Source organism: Oncorhynchus kisutch, linkage group LG25 (genome assembly GCF_002021735.2).
Source record: "Oncorhynchus kisutch isolate 150728-3 linkage group LG25, Okis_V2, whole genome shotgun sequence".
In the NCBI taxonomy this organism is placed as follows: domain Eukaryota; kingdom Metazoa; phylum Chordata; class Actinopteri; order Salmoniformes; family Salmonidae; genus Oncorhynchus; species Oncorhynchus kisutch.
The window spans coordinates 27,339,562-27,356,605 of NC_034198.2; the positions used below are offsets into that span (position 1 = coordinate 27,339,562).

Below are 17,044 nucleotides of genomic sequence, written 5' to 3' on the forward strand. Positions count from 1 at the left end.
TAAAGTATACTGAACAAAAATATAAACGCAACATATAAAGTGTTAAAAGATCCCAGAAATGTTCCATAAGCACAAAAAGCTTATTTCTCCACAATGTTGGGCACAAATTTGTTTAAATCCCTGTTAGTGAGCATTTCTCTTTTGCCAAGATAATCCATCCACATGACAGGTGTGGCATATCAAGAAGCTGATTAAACAGCTTGATCATTATACAGATGCACCTTGTGCTGAGGACAATAAAAGGCTTTTGTTACACAACACCACAGATGTCTCAAGTTTTGAGGAAGCATGCAATTGGCATGCTGACTGCATGAATGTCCACCAGAGTGTTTAAATGTTCATGTCTCTACCATAAGCCACCAACATCATTTTAGAAAATGTTGCGGTGTGAACAGCTGATAAAACTGTGGGTTTGCACAACCAAAGAATTTCTGCACAAACTTTCAGAAACCGTCTTAGGGAAGCTCATCTGCATGCTCCTCGTCCTCACCAGGGTCTGTAACCGACTTAAGTGGGCAAATGCTCACCGTTGATGGCCACTGGCTCACTGGTGAAGTGTGCTCTACACGGATAAATCTTGGTTTTAACTGTACCAGGTAGATGGCAGACATCATTATGGCTTTTTTGTGGATGAGCAGTTTGCTGATGTCATCGTTGTGAACAAAGTGCCCCATGGTGGGGTTATGGTATGGGCAGGCATAAGCTACAGACAATGAACACAATTGCATTTTGAATGCACAGAGATACAGTGACGAGATCCTGAGGCCCATTTTTGTGCCATTCTTCCTCCGCCATCACATGTTTCAGCATGATTATGCACAGGCCAATGTTGCAAGGATCTGTACACAATTCCTGGAAACTGAAAATGGCCCACTTCTTCCATGGCCTGCATACTCACCAGACATGTCACCCATTGAGCAAGTTTGGGACGCTCTGGATCGACATGTACATCAGCATGTTCCAGTTCCTGACAATATCCAGCAACTTCTCACAGCCACTGAAGAGGGGGACAACATTCCACAGGCCAAAATCAACAGCCTGATCAACTCTATACGAAGACGATGTGTCACGCTGCATGAGGCAAATGGTGGGTACTGACTGGTTTTCTGATATTGAGTTTGAGTTTATTTTTATTTTTTACAGGGACAGTGCACATTAATCAACATTTCAGTAAAAGTGCCGGTTTTAGCCAGCCGACTAATTTTCAACCGCAGTCCCTGGGCAGGTTATTAAAAACAATTACAATATAGACAATAGCAACATAGAACAAGCAAGACATAGCAACATAGGACAAGCAAGACATAAAACAAAAAGCAGCAAGACAAAATTCATAAAAGCAACAAAGTGTTTCCACACCTCACAAGCTACAGACAACATGGAGAGCGGCAACACACAGCTAGGTACCATGTTCACAAATCTGATTGACCTTTAGCCATGTCTTCAAGCATTTTGTGAAAGTGTGATATGTGGTGCAGTTATGTGTGTCTGATGGCAGTGTATTCCAGACATGGGAAGCTCTCACAGAGAATGCAGATTTACTAAAGGTGCTTTTCCTTAGGGGAACTATACAGTCACCTCTCATGGCAGACCTTGTGGATCTGCTGCCATATGTCTGGGTTTTCTGTTTAACACAAATATTGAGTGGAGGGGGAGCCAGGCCATTGAGGATCTTGAATACAAGACATGCGTCGGTGTATTGTACAAGATTTTCCCAACTCAAGAGCTCATGCTTTCTAAGGATGTAACAATGATGATGGCTATTGGGCTTCCTATCAAGCACTTTGAGAGCCTGTTTGTAGACAGACTGAATAGGTTTTAATGTTGTACAGCAAGCTTGGGCCCAACTAGTCAAGCAGTATGTTAAGTGGGGGAGTATCATAGATTTGAAGTACAGTTTTGCTACCTCTGTAGTCAAACAATTTCGTATAAATCGGAAATTGGCTAGGTTGAATTTGGTTATTTGAATTACCTTTTTCACATGCTTTTTAAAAGAGAGGTTGGAATCAAGTATGATGCCAAGGTACTTAAAATCGGATACCACCTGGAGCTTCTCCCCTGACACATAGACATCTGGCTCAGTAGCATCTGTTGCCCTCTTTGTGAAGAATATGCAAACAGTTTTTTTCACATTGAGATGCAAACACGAGTCACTGAGCCACTTTGTAACCTGGACCATTACAGTAGTGAGTTCTTGTGCAGCTTGTTGTTTGCTCTTTGCATGTGCACATATATCACTGTATCATCTGCATACATTTGAACTTCAGACCCAGTACAGACAGAAGGCAGATCATTAATGTACAGGCTGAACAGGAGGGGCCCCAGTATTGACCCTTGGGGCACGCCCACATCATAGCTACGAGTGGGCGACAGCTCATTGCTCACTCTGACACACTGAGTTCTGCCTTCAAGGTATGATTTCATCCATCTCAAGGCATCAGGGGAAAAGTTGAACTTGGACAATTTTGTGATGAGAATCTCATGGTTAACAGTATCAAAAGCCTTCCTTAGGTCCAGAAACACAGCCCCAACAGCACCCCCTTTGTCCATCTTGGACTTCACATTTTCCAGAAGAAAGCAGTTGGCCGTTTCTGTGGAGTGTTTCGCTCTGAAGCCAAACTGCATGGAGTGTAATGTGAAGGGGCTGTTGTTGAGGTGGGCAATCAGTTGTTCTGCTACACACTTTTCAACAACCTTTGACACCACAGGTAGTATACTAATGGGCCTGTAGTTACTCACGTCAGCAGGGTCGCCTGATTTAAAGATGGCCGTTATTATGGCCGACTTCCATACCCTTGGAAACACACCGAGACCAATAGATGTGTTGGTGACCTTAGTAATGGGGCCAATGAGTGACTCTTTGTAGTTTTTAAGAAAGGTAGAGTCCATCCCAAACACATCTTTGAAACAAGTGGAGGGGTTCTGTGTCAGTACTCTGACAGAGTCAATAAAGTAGGAATTGAAGGCTATTGCTATTTCGACTGCATCCTGTGTTAGATTGTTATTCACCATGATTTCTAGTCTTTTTGCAGTGTTACTATGGTCTTTCCCTGTTAACTTTTTTAGATTCTCCCATATCAATTTAGAATTTCCCTTTGCTTCACCAATTATGTTAATAAAAAAGTTTGCCTTGGCCTGTCTGATTTCTTTCATCACCTTATTTCTCAACATGGTAAACCTACGTCTGTCATGCTCTAATTTAGAGTTTAGGGCTATTTTTAGAGCATAATCTCGTTCTTTCATCAATTTCCAGATTTCTCCATTTAGCCAAGGAAGAGTGCTCTTTTGGCCAGGTTTGGATTTGATTTTCTTTAGGAAGCCATTTATTGTAGTCTGGATTGTGGATAGAAAAACCTGACTATCAGCTTCCACGTCTGTATAGGACAAGAGATCATTCCAGTTTATTCCCTTAATTGCTTTTTCAAAATTATTTAATTCACTCTTAGGTTTTCTGAGTTGATCCGGCTTTCTAACAGTAGAGAGGTTAAACCTGCTCTTAGACAGCTTTCTGGCTATAAGTGTCAGATTATGATCAGACAACCCAGTAACCATATTAAATGATTTAGTCACTCTCTCTGGTTTATTACTGAACACCAAATCAATCTGTGTTTTAGAGCAACAAGTCACCCTGGTTGGCCCTTTAACTAGCTGTGTAAGGTCAAAGGTATTAGTGATCCGTTTGAGGGTTTTCCTACAACACTTGTCTTCATAATTAATGTTAAAATCTCCTATTAAGATGACCTCTTTCCCAAAATCACATTCCCTAAGCATGGTATTACACTGATCAAAAAACACACTTTTGGTGGAAGGTGGCCTATACATTCCAATGAGGGTAAAAGACATTTGGGGAGACAGTGTAACGTTCAGGCCGATACATTCTAGTTCATTATCACATGACCACTCAATTTGTTTACAACGGATATGTTCTTTAATGTAAATCATCACACCCCCTCTTCCCTCAATCCTGTCTCTCCTGAAAACATTGTAGCCAGGCACAACCAAAGCAGCACATGGAGAGTGTTTATGGAGCCATGTCTCTGAGAGGCAGAGAAAGTCAAGGTTGGAGTCTGTGAGTAGATGTTGAATTTGATCACTTTTTGGAATGACACTACGAATGTTCAAGTGCCCCCCCTAGTAGTCCCTTGGGCTTAGCTCGTGGGTCCCCAGATATACCCCCTAATTTTTTTAAGGTATCTGTGACCAACAGATGCATATCTGTATTCCCAGTCATGTGAAATACATAGATTAGGGCCTAATGAATTAATTTCAATTTACTAATATGAACTGTAACTCAGCAAAAGAAATATGAAATTGTTATCTTTATATTTTGAGTTCGTACCCCCAAAATGTTTATTTTATTTGACTCAATCCCCCATGGGTCAACCACACATGTATCTCTATATGGCTCGATGAGTTCTCCTACTTCCGCCTGTTTTTGGTCTTCTGCTGGTTCAGGCCCAGCTCTGTGTGGAGAAAGGCCAGCTGTCGAGCACTCTGAGTGGGGGAGGGAGAGAGACAGGAGTGGGCTGTCAGGTCAGCCTGAGAACAGCAATGTATAATAGTGTAATCCTCTTACCTGAGTCCATATCAACATGTTTTAGAACTCAACAACCTTGGTTGGCAGGTTAGTGACGCTTATTACAGTGTTTATGATTATGTAGTGTTCAAAATCTACACTAACTCATGCACTATATATGGAATACGGTGCCACTCAGATGGTTCATGGGTCAGAGATTGATCAGTTCATATTGTCGTGGACTCTATAAAAGAAGGGATATCATGAGAGAACCCATAGATACCTCAGTCAGAGACAGTTCAAAGTCCCCTGGGCCAAAGTGGTCTGCTCCCGGTTGAAGGTCCAGAATGACACTGGGTGTGGGCTCAGATTCTGGATACAGAGATGACAACACACACACAACAAATTAGCAAACAAATCAGCATGGTTCATCATGTCCAATACAAGTGGCCGATCTCTGTCAACATGACCACATCAGAGGTTGTCATTAGGGATGAAGGGTTCTGATCGGAATGGCTGCAGTCAGGCGGGGTGCAACAATATCCAGTCCCTCTAGTAGCAAAATGGTCATTTAATCAATAGTAGCGAAGATATTTTAGGCTGGGTACAACAGCAATAGATGTTTCCCCTATAATGTAGTGAGTTGGTGTGTTCTGTAGTGTTTCCTCCTGTGATCACAGCTTGATGAGAAGAGCAAAGGAAACAAGAGGAGCTCTAATTCTGAAAAGTCCTCAGTCATTTCCCTCTAATCTGACTACTGCTCTCCTAGGCTCCCTCCCTCCCAGGCTCGCTCGCTCGCTCCCTCCCTCCCTCCCTCCCTCCCTCCCTCCCTCCCTCCCTCCCTCCCTCCCTCCCTCCCTCCCTCCCTCCTCAATGTGCTGTGTTTCACAAGCCTCCTCCTGACCTTGCCAGAGCCCAGTGTATTGTTCCTTATCTCTCCTGCTGATACACTATCTCATAAACATGCTAATGAACCCGGCTGTGGGTGTGCGATCAGCACTTTATCAATGACAGAGGAGAGCGGTAGAGATTAGTGAGAGACCCTCTCTGTGTGTGTATGTCTGTGAGTGACAGAAAATGAGACAGAGTGAATGTGTGTGTGAGCAACAGAGTAGGAGACTGTGTGGTTGAGAGAAAGATGTACAAACACAACCCACATTTATGTCTATTTATTTTCCCTTTTGCACTTTAACTATTTGCACACCGTTACAACATTGTATATAGGCATATGACTTTGGAAATTCTGTGAGTGTAATGTTTACTATTAATTAATTTATTTCACATGTTTATCATCTACTTCACTTGCTTTGGCAATGTTAACATATGTTTCCCATGCCAATAAAGGCCTGATGTGAGATTATTAAGGAGCGGTAACGAGCTAGAGTAAGTCCCTCACTGTGGGAATCAGTATGATTTGCTGACGCTGATTCACATAGAGCTGCTGTGCTACAAGGTGACCTCTGCTCTGTCCTGGAAATAAACTCCTACACTTCTAGCAATGATCTATTACAGCAGTCTCCTGAGTAACACACACTCCTCTAGTGGGACATGAATCTGACCACACTGCTGCTCTTGAGGAAGAACAAAACTATGGACAATTCTGGGATAATGAGCCTTCATTGGAATGTGCTTCAGGTAGAGGAACTGTTTCATGTCCATCTACTCACCAGATACAGGGTGACCATTGAGGTGTGTGTGAATTGCTTCCTGAAGTCTTTCCTCGTACTTGTGTACTCCGGCTACAGGCACTCTGTTGTCTTCTATGTAGGCTGTGAGCAACATGGAGGGGTAGTGCTGTGGAATACACACATACGAAACCGCTAATTTATATTATGAAGCCCTTTTTATCTCAGCAGTTGTCACAAACTGCTATACAGATACGCAGCCTAAAACCCCACAGAGAAAAAGCACAGAGTTTAAACGTTTTTTAGGCAATGTTTGCATATTATTTTATGGTTTTGTGTTGTGTACAGTAAAGTTTAGAAGCAACCTGAGGTGTAATGTTATGACAGGGGCAGTAGGAGGCGATAGTGTCCCTTTGGCAGGGGTCTGACATGGGGTCCCCCCATTCCCCCCTCTCCTCCAGTGTCAGGGGCAGACTGGGGTCCTGCATAGTGCCCAGCACATCAAGGAAAGGTGCCTGGAGATCGAAGAGAAAACCTAACGAGTGACTTGTGAGGGTGAAGGCCTAATCCTTAGTCAAGATATGTGGCCATACCTTAACTTGAACAATTTTTATCCTTTATTTAACTAGGCAAGTCAGTTAAGAACAAATTATTTTTAACAATGACGGCCTCCTGGGGAACAGTGGGTTAACTGTCTTGTTCAGGGACAGATCGACAGATTTTTAACTTGTCAGCTCAGGGACTCGATCCAGCAACCTTTCGGTTACTGGCCCATTGCTCTAACCACTAGGCGACTCCGAGATGCTAGCCTTCTAGACAGAGTTCTTCTGTTCAGTGTCTGTGTTCTTTTTCCCATCTTAATCTTTTATTTTTATTGGCCAGTCTGAGATAAGGCTTTTTCTTTGCAACTCTGCCTAGAAGGCCAGCATCCTGGAGTCACCTCTTCACTGTTGACGTTGAGACTGGTGTTTTGTGGGTATTATTTAATGAAGCTGCCAGTTGAGGACTTGTGAGGCGTCTGTTTCTCAAACTAGACACTAATGTACTTGTCCTCTTGCTCAGTTGTGCACTGGGGCCTCCCACTCCTCTTTCTATTCTGGTTAAAGACAGTTTGCGCTGTTCTGTGAAGGGAGTAGTACACAGCTTTGTGCGAGATCTTCAGTTTCTTGGCAATTTCTCACACTGAATAGCCTTCATTTCTCTGAACAAGAATAGACTGACGAGTTTAAGAAGAAAGGTCTTTGTTTCTGGCCATTTTGAGCCTGTAATCAAACCCACAAATGTTGATGCTCCAGATACTCAACTAGTCTAAAGAATGACAGTTTTATTGCTTCTTTAATCAGGACCACAGTTTTCAGCTGTGCTAACATAATTGCAAAAGGATTTTCTAATGATCAATTAGCCTTTTAAAATGATTAACTTGGATTAGCTAACACAACGTGCCATTGGAACAGGAGTGATGGTTGCTGACAATGGGTCTCTGTACGCCCATGTAGATATTCCATAAAAAATCAGCCGTTTCCAGTTAAAATAGTCATTTACAACATTAACAATGTCTACACTGTATTTCTGATTATTTGATGTTTTTTTAAATGGACAGTAAATGTGCCTTTCTTTCAAAAACAAGGACATTTCTGAACGGCAGTGCATATATATATTTTTTACATTGTTTGCAAACTGTGACACAGGCAAAACAGGCAAGTCCCCCCAAAAATGATATTAAAATATATATACATACAGCTGAAGTGGGAAGTTTACATACACTTATGTTGGAGTCATTAAAACTAGTTTACATACACTTAGGTTGGAGTCATTAAAACTAGTTTACATACACTTATGTTGGAGTCATTAAAACTAGTTTACATACACTTAGGTTGGAGTCATTTAAACTAGTTTACATACACTTAGGTTGGAGTCATTAAAACGAGTTTACATACACTTAGGTTGGAGTCATTAAAACTAGTTTACATACACTTAGGTTGGAGTCATTAAAACTAGTTTACATACACTTAGGTTGGAGTCATTAAAACTAGTTTACATACACTTAGGTTGGAGTCATTTAAACTAGTTTACATACACTTAGGTTGGAGTCATTAAAACGAGTTTACATACACTTAGGTTGGAGTCATTAAAACTAGTTTACATACACTTAGGTTGGAGTCATTAAAACTAGTTTACATACACTTAGGTTGGAGTCATTAAAACTAGTTTACATACACTTAGGTTGGAGTCATTAAAACTCGTTTTTCAACCACTCCTTGTTAACAAACTATAGTTTTGGCAAGTCGGTTAGGACATCTACTCTGTGCATGACACAAGTAATTTTTACAGACAGATTATTTCACTTATAATTCACTGTATCGCAATTGCAGTGGGTCAGAAGTTAACATACACTAAGTTGACTGTGCCTTTAAACAGCTTGAAAAATTCCAGAAAATTGTGTCATGTCTTTAGAAGCTTCTGAAAGGCTAATTTACATTATTTGAGTCAATTGGAGGTGGACCCGTGGATGTATTTCAAGGCCTACCTTCAAACTCAGTGCCTCTTTGCTTGACATCATGGGAAATTCAAAAGAAATCAGCCAAGACCTCAGTAAAAATATTGTAGACCTCCACAAGTCTGGTTCATCCTTGGGAGCAATTTCCAAATGCCTGAAGGTACCACGTTCATCTGTACAAACAATAGTACGCATACTGCTCAGGAAGGAGACGCATTCTGTACGCATACTGCTCAGGAAGGAGACGCATTCTGTACGCATACTGCTCAGGAAGGAGACGCGTTCTGTAAGCATACTGCTCAGGAAGAAGACGCATTCTGTACGCATACTGCTCAGGAAGGAGACGCGTTCTGTACGCATACTGCTCAGGAAGGAGACGCGTTCTGTACGCATACTGCTCAGGAAGGAGACGCGTTCTGTACGCATACTGCTCAGGAAGGAGACGCGTTCTGTACGCATACTGCTCAGGAAGAAGACGCATTCTGTACGCATACTGCTCAGGAAGGAGACGCGTTCTGTACGCATACTGCTCAGGAAGGAGACGCGTTCTGTACGCATACTGCTCAGGAAGAAGACGCGTTCTGTACGCATACTGCTCAGGAAGGAGACGCGTTCTGTACGCATACTACTCAGGAAGAAGACGCGTTCTGTACGCATACTGCTCAGGAAGGAGACGCGTTCCTAGAGATGAAAGTACTTTGGTGTGAAAAGAGCAAATAATTCCCAGAACAACAGAAAAGGACCTTGTGAAGATGCTGGAGGAAACAGGTACAAAAGTATCTATATCCACAGTAAAACAAGTCCTATATCGACATAACCTGAAAGGCCGCTCAGCAAGTAAGAAGCCACTGCTCCAAAACCGTCATAAAAAAAGCCAGACCACAGTTTGCAACTGTACATGGGGACAACGATTGTACTTTTTGGAGAAATGTCCTCTGGTCTGATGAAACAAAAATAGTACTGATTGGCCATAATGACCAGCGTTATGTTTGGAGGAAAAAGGGGAGGCTTGCAAGCCCAAGAACACCATCCCAACCGTGAAGCACAGGGGTGGCAGCATCATGTTGTGGGGTGCTTTGCTGCAGGAGGGACAGGTGCACTTCACAAAATAGATGACATCATGAGGGAGGAAAATTATGTGGATATATTGAAGCAAGACATCAATCAGGAAGTTAAAGCTTGGTCGCACATGGGTCTTCCAAATGGACAATGACCCCAAGCATACTTCCAAAGTTGTGGCAAAATGGCTTAAGGACAACAACGTCAAGGTATTAGAGAGGCCATCACAAAGCCCTGACCTTAATCCCATAGAAAATATGTGTGCAGAACTGAAAAAGCGTGTGCGAGCAAGGAGGCCTACAAACCTGACTCAGTTACACCAGCTCTGTCAGGAGGAATGGGCCAAAACTCACCCAACTTATTGTGGGAAGCTTGTGGAAGGCTACCCGAAACGTTTGACCGAAGTTAAACAATTTAAAGGCAATGCTACCAAATACCAATTGAGTATGTAAACACCTGACCCACTGGGAATGTGATGAAAGAAATAAAAGCTGAAATAAATAATTCCCTCTACTATTTTAAAATAAAGTGGTGATTCTAACTGACCTAAGACAGGGCATTTTTACTTGGATTAAATGTCAGGAATGGTAAAAAACTGAGTTTAAATATATTTGGCTAAGGTGTATGTAAACTTCCGACTTCAACTGTATGTATATATATATATATATATATATATTACATTTAATTAATTAATTAATTTCTACTCAAAATGTGGGGCTCAAAACCCCACCGGCTCTACCCCACCTGCCCTGAAACACGGGTCGCCACTGTGTATTTCAATGGGGTATTTGCACGGAAAGTTAAGTTACACACACGTTTGACAAGTAAAGATTCAGGCCTGAGAGAGCAGAGAAAATAGGGGTGGAAATGTGTGTGTGTGTGTTTTTGAAGGCTGCAGGTAGGTTTTACCTGTAGTGTGACAGCTCGTATGAGGTGGGGGTGTAGGTTGCAGAGCGCCCCCACCAGTACGGCCCCAGCGCTGCGAGCGGTGAGGGCGGTCATAGAGGGTCTCGACACCCCCAGGTCATAGAGCCTTTGGATACAGGCAGCCAGGTCCTCCACTCCTCTCGGTTTGCCCTCCATACGACCCTGTCTATGCCAGCTCAGGCCACGCTCACCTCCACCCCTACAACCACACATGTAGTCTGAGTGGTAAAACATTCAGAAGTGCTGCAAACTCCTTTTCTTACAAGACAGATAATAATATACAGTACCAGTAAAGTTTGGACACACCTACTCATTCAAGGGTTTTTCTTCATTTGAACTATTTTCTACATTGTAGAATAATAGTGAAGACATCAAAACTATGAAATAACACATATGGAATCATGTAATAACCAAAAAAAGTGTTAAACAAATCAAAATATATTTTAGATTCTTCAAAGTAGCCACCCTTTGCCTTGATGACAGCTTTGCACACTTGGCATTCACTCAAACATCTTCATGAGTCTTGAAGGAGTTCCCACATATGCTGAGCACTTGTTGGCTGCTTTTCCTTCACTCTGCGATCCAACTCATCCCAAACCATCTTAATTGGGTTGAGGTAAAGTGATTGTGGAGGCCAAGTCCTCTGGTGCAGCACTCCATCACTCTCCTTGGTCAAATAGCCCTTACACAGCCTAGAGGTGTGTTTTGGGACATTGTCCTGTTGAAAAACAAATGATAGTCCCACTAAGCTCAAACCAGATGGGATGACGTATTTGCTGCAGAATGCTGTGGTAGCCATGCTGGTTAAGTGTGACTTGAATTCTAAATAAATCACTGACAGTATCACCAGCAAAGCACCATCACACCTCCTCCATGCTTCATGGTGGGAACCACACATGCGAAGATCATCCATTCACCTACTCTGCATCTCACAAAGACAGAGGTTGGAACCAAAAATCTCAAATTTGGACTCTGTCCAAAGGACAGATTTCCACCGGTCTAATGTCCATTGCTCGTGTTTCTTGGACCAAGCAAGTCTCTTCTTCTTTTTGGTGTCCTTTAGTGGTTTCTTTGCAGCAATTAGACCATGAAGGCCTGATTCACAACGTCTCCCCTGAACAGTTGATGTTGAGATGTGTCTGTTAATTGAACTCTGAGGTGCAGTTGCCAATTTCTGAGGCTGGTAATTCTAAAGAACGTATTCTCTGAAGCAGAGGTAACTCTGGTATTTCCTTTCCTGTGGCGGTCCTCATGAGAGACAGTTTTATCATAGTGCTTGATGGTTTTTTCAACTGCACATGAAGAAACCTTCAAAGTTCTTGAAATTTGCCAGATTGACTGACCTTCATGTCTTAAAGTAATGATGGACTGTCGTTTCTCTTTGCTTATTTGAGCTCTTTTTGCCATAAGGTCTTAGTCTTTTACCAAATATGGCTATCTTCTGTATACCACCCCTACCTTGTCACAACACAACTGATTGGCTCAAACGCATTAAGGAAAGAAATTCCACAAATTAACTTTTAACAAGGCACGCCTGTTAATTGAAATGCATTCCAGGTGACTACCTCATGAAGCTGGTTGAGAGAATGCCAAGAGTGTGCAAAGCTGTCATCAAGGCAAAGGGTGGCTACTTTGAAGAATCTCAAATATAAAATATATTTTGATTTGTTTAACACCTTTTTTAGTTACGACATGATTCTATGTCTTCACTATTATACTACAATGCAGAAAATAGTAAAAATAAAGAAAAACCCTTGAATGAGTAGGTGTGTCCACATTTCTGACTGTTACTATATGTTCTACAGAAAACATTACAATGAGAGCACTAACAATTAATATAGCCACCCACAACAACAGACTTTATCCTGTAGGAACAGTTTTTCTGTGGCGCAAAGGCTTTTGGGAGTTGTAGCGCTACCTGACATGGCAGTAGGCCAGAGCCCAGCCATCCTCAAGCAGCAGTCTTCTGTCTGGGCTGAAGTCCATGTTAAGGTCCATGCCATAGGCCCCATACACATGCACCAGCAATGGAGCACCCCTCAGCTTCTCCAACATAGGTCTGTGGAAGAGAGTCAGTGGCACCATGGTACCGTCCTACAGGCCGAGAGAGAGAGAGTGTAGTAATCACTATACACACACAAAATATTACATACTGTTTTCGAAAACAAAAACATGTGCTTGTGTGTGAGGGAATGTAACGTGTGTGTGAGCTCCTAGACTAGGGTGTTTCATGAGCCTATGGTGAACCCTTACTGCAGGCTGGTAGGTCATCAGTGGATTACCAAAATACAGTCCACACCCATCATTTCGGCATTGTATTCTTGAGGCTTTCCTCTCTGAGTGTGTGTGTGTACGATTCGGATCCAGTCTACCTGGCTGGGGGCCTCTAGTCGGGTGGTATGATACTCCTGGCGGGTTCTGTGTTCCTCTGTGTCCTGTAAGAGGAGCCTGTACTCCCTGGGGGAGTAGCGGTACAGGACAGGGGGGTGGACTGGAGACGACAGGAGGAACTCCAACCAGCCACTGTCCGTCAGCCCAGCCCTCTTGGTTTCTATGGCACAGGCCCACGGTGGCAGCTGAGAGAGGGAGGACAGTTCTGGTGAAAAGGATACTGCTAGATTCTAGCAATTAAGTTGTGGATGTCATATTTATGTCTATACGTGCAGTATGAAGGAAGTTAGAGGTCGTTTCATGGCTTTGCCGGAATTTCAGTATTCGTTTAAGGCCTAGCTTTCATGGTACAGTATACTACCAGTACACCTGGATAGGCAGTGCAGTGTTAAACATAGTCATGGCCATCAGAATGATAATCAACTGCCTTAGCAGGAGGAGAAATAGAGTAGCCTGTTAAAGGACCACAATGGAAACAAGTCTCTTGACTTGTATCCTCTGTCTGGTGTAACATTTTATGTATTTTAAAACTGTGGAATAAAAATGATACTAATCAAATAAGAGAGATGTCTTCATATAGCTCTTTCTGTCACCTGCAGGGTGGATGTGGTTGCTGGCTGAGATAGTGGGACCACCTGGAGTGCTAGCAGGCCTAAGGGGTCCCTGGTGGCCAACACACAGTGGTCCTGGAGCACCTCCATGTCCTTCACAGCTGTCCCATGACCAGGGCTACACACTGGGACCCAGTGTTTGATGGAGGGGGATGAGAGAGGTGCCCTCAACACCTGGGACAGCATAGAATAGAATCATATATTATATTGATAACACATGCATTTATCACGTCATGTACACACACAAACACAGTGTGCAACTGTGGTTGCTGTTTGTTTGAATGCAGATCCACTGATTTGTCCATAGAGAATATTTTTCCTTCAATGTCTATGGCGTTGTCTGAGGCAGTAGGCTACCTGGTACTCTATCAATGTATATGGGGTTGTCTGAGGCAGTAGGCTACCTGGTACTCTTGTCCAGGTCCAGTGTTGGCCAAGATGTACAGCTGGCCGTGGGAGTGCTCTACATGGTACAGCAGCTCAGGGAGGCGGGCCTGGACCAGGGTGGGCTCCATAAGGGGCTTGGCGCTGTCAATCAGCCACACCTCAGAGCTCCTCTTACTGCTGCAGTTAACAAGCACCAGCCTCTGGTCTCTGGAGAGACTCACCTCAACAAACACACTGTGGACAAAAGAAAACTTAAGAAAACAGAGCACTTTAACACATGTTCTCTGTGTTTTAATGGCTCGTGTCCTAACATGGCCTCTTCCAAACATTACAGTACATGATGTACACACACACACAGGTGTGACAAAGGGAGGTGTGTGTTAGTCTTACTCAGGCTGCTGTTCCTGGTAGACCAGGGTGCTTCTGGTCCCAGTGGCAGTCAGGTCCAGACGGAACACATGGTGACACTGGAGTTTCTGCTGACTGCTGTAGAATAGGATGTCATCTGTAGCCCATTCTATACACACACACACACACACACACACACACACACACACACACACACACACACACACACACACACACACACACACACACACACCTTATTTTCTGTGTAGAAGAGTCCATACTAAACAGTGCCTTTGGAAAGTATTCAGACCCCTTGACTTTTCCACATTTTGTTAAGTTACAGCCTTATTCTCAAATGGATTAATAAAAAATAAAAATCCTCAGCAATCTACACACAATAACCATAGCCTTTATGGTAGAGTGACCAGACGAAGCCACTCCTCATTAAAAGGCACATGACAACCCGCTTGGAGTTTGCCAGAAGGCACCTAAAGACTCTCAGACGATGAGAAACAAGATTCTCTGGTCTAATGAAACCAAGATTGAACTCTTTGGCCTGAATGCCAAGCGTCACGTCTAGAAGAAACCTGGCACCATCCCTACGGTGAAGCATGGTGGTGGCAGCATCATGCTGTGGGATGTTTTTCAATGGCAGGGATTGGGAGACTCCTCAGGATCGAGGCAAAGATGAACGGAGCAAAGTACAGAGAGATCCTTGATGAAAACCTACTCCAGAGCACTCAGGACCTCAGACTGTGGCGAAGGTTCACCTTCCAACAGGACTACAACAATAAGCACACAGCCAATACAATGCAAGTGGCTTAGGGACAAGTCTCAATGTCCTTGAGTGGCCCAGCCAGAGCCCGGACTTGAACCTGATCTAACATCTCTGGAAAGACCTGAAAATAGCTGTGCCGCAAAGCTCCACATCCAACCTGACAGAGCTTGAGGATCTGCAGAGAAGAATGGGAGAAACTCCCCAAATACAGGTGTGCCAAGCGTGTAGCGTCATAAACCAAGAAGACTCAAGGCTGTAATTGCTGCCTAAGGTGCTTAGACAAAGTACTGAGTTAAGGGTCTGAATACTTGTGTAAATGTAATATTTCACTTTTTTATTTTTGAATACATTTTCAATAATTTCTAAACCTGATTTTGCTTTGTCATTATGGGGTATGTAGATTTGAGGAAAATATATATTTTATATATTTTATAATAAGGCTGAAAAGTTTCCGAAGGCACAGTATAACACTACATTGTTTATCTCCATGTTATTAACCCTCTCTCTCACCGACGCTGAAAACCTTGTCAATGGTGAGTAGAGGTTGAGGTGGGTCCAGGGTAGGTTCTCTGTCTCCTAGCTTGACCAGGACACACCTGGCCTCCTCTCTGTGGGGGGTCTTCACTGTGGCTGCCAGGGCATGCTCACTGGGGGAGAGACGCAACCTCTGGAGGCTCCAATCTCCCTTCCCCACGGAGTCCAGACACAACACCTTTTCTGGCTCTGGGTCACCTGCAGCCAGTCAGTCACAAACCCACACCTTACATTGTTTAATGTAATTTACCTCTCTTCAGCTCTGGACAGTAGTAGAAAGTGGTGTGATTAGGGAAAGGTCTGTCCAGAAAATTGTGCTTACCCTGCCTGGTGTCCATTCTATAGATGCCATCCCCCTCAATGAAGTACATGTGGTTAAGCCCCTGGATCTGGAGAGACAGCTGTTTGTCAGTAAAATGACTACTTTATTAAACCAGTGCTAGTTGTTTAGACACCTTTGCCAAAACATCAGGCACAACTTTACCGTTGTATTGTCTGGGCCTCCTGAGAACCTCTGGTATATGGCCCTTAATCTTCTCTTGAAAGACCTCTCCAGACTTCTGTATTTCTTATTACGAGAGTTGAATTCCACAGTGGAGCTGGAAGGGTCCTGAAGGACATTAACATATTAGGTGAAATGTATGCACACATGCTCACAGTGTGACTGTCATCTGAATATATGTGCCTTTATACATTTGGATTGACCGTTTGAGAGTACATTTCCTACAACAAAAACAAGACCCCATTGCCTATAAGATTCTAACAACAGGATCAGTTTCTCTACGATATCCACTTCGTCTTTGGTTACTACAATGCTAGCATGTTTGTCAGTAACAGATCCCTAGAAACATTCCTTAAATATTAGATGAGGACAGTAATCAGAAGTAAAGGTCTGCGGTGTAACTAGCACCAATAGAGAGCGAGTTACAGCACCTTTACTATTGTGAAACGACGTGTATCCGTTAGGTAGATCAATCCTCTAGGTTTGCAGGTGAAAAGGCTCCAGACTTGATTAAATTTACCTCCCCGAATCAGAGGACTGAGCCACGAATGCAGACTGGTCATGAAACACATAGTCGCTGTCACTGGAACTGACCGACCAAGCTATAATTTCATGTCAATCATTGTTTTGAAAGTGACCCCCACCCCAAGTTTGAACACATTTTTTTGTTTAAATAACAGTATCAGGTATGTCTTCTTATGTCGCTTTAATAGTCCATAGTTAGTTACTGTAATTAAATGTAGTTTTATTGCCTTTGCCGTTGGGCAACCTCCAGGATACTAGCAGAACATTTTCAAAACATTGATTTGAGCGCTGTTTGATGGCGTATAAACTAGGCAGAACTAATCAATCCCAGACGGCATATGAGTTGT

General features: G+C 43.1%; 1 protein-coding gene across 2 annotated transcripts; it reads right to left on the reverse strand.

Annotated features, from left to right (window-relative positions):
* Positions 1-3,902: 3,902 nt before the first annotated feature.
* Positions 3,903-16,994, reverse strand: prepl (prolyl endopeptidase like). Of its 2 annotated transcripts, XM_020461029.2 has the most exons (14): positions 16,604-16,993; positions 16,155-16,280; positions 15,993-16,059; positions 15,647-15,868; positions 14,401-14,527; positions 14,028-14,244; positions 13,606-13,797; positions 12,994-13,197; positions 12,540-12,715; positions 10,604-10,820; positions 6,504-6,653; positions 6,181-6,307; positions 4,797-4,885; positions 3,903-4,491 (listed from the first exon to the last, which is right to left on the reverse strand). In XM_020461029.2, exons 1-14 carry the CDS (start codon positions 16,742-16,744, stop codon positions 4,417-4,419), a joined length of 2,130 nt encoding a protein of 709 aa, XP_020316618.1. In that variant the 5' UTR covers positions 16,745-16,993; the 3' UTR covers positions 3,903-4,416. The 2 variants fall into 2 exon arrangements, with proteins under 2 accessions (XP_020316618.1, XP_020316619.1); XM_020461030.2 differs by lacking the exon at positions 6,504-6,653 and having other exon boundaries at positions 4,199-4,491; positions 16,604-16,994.
* Between the last annotated feature and the right edge of the window lie 50 nt (positions 16,995-17,044).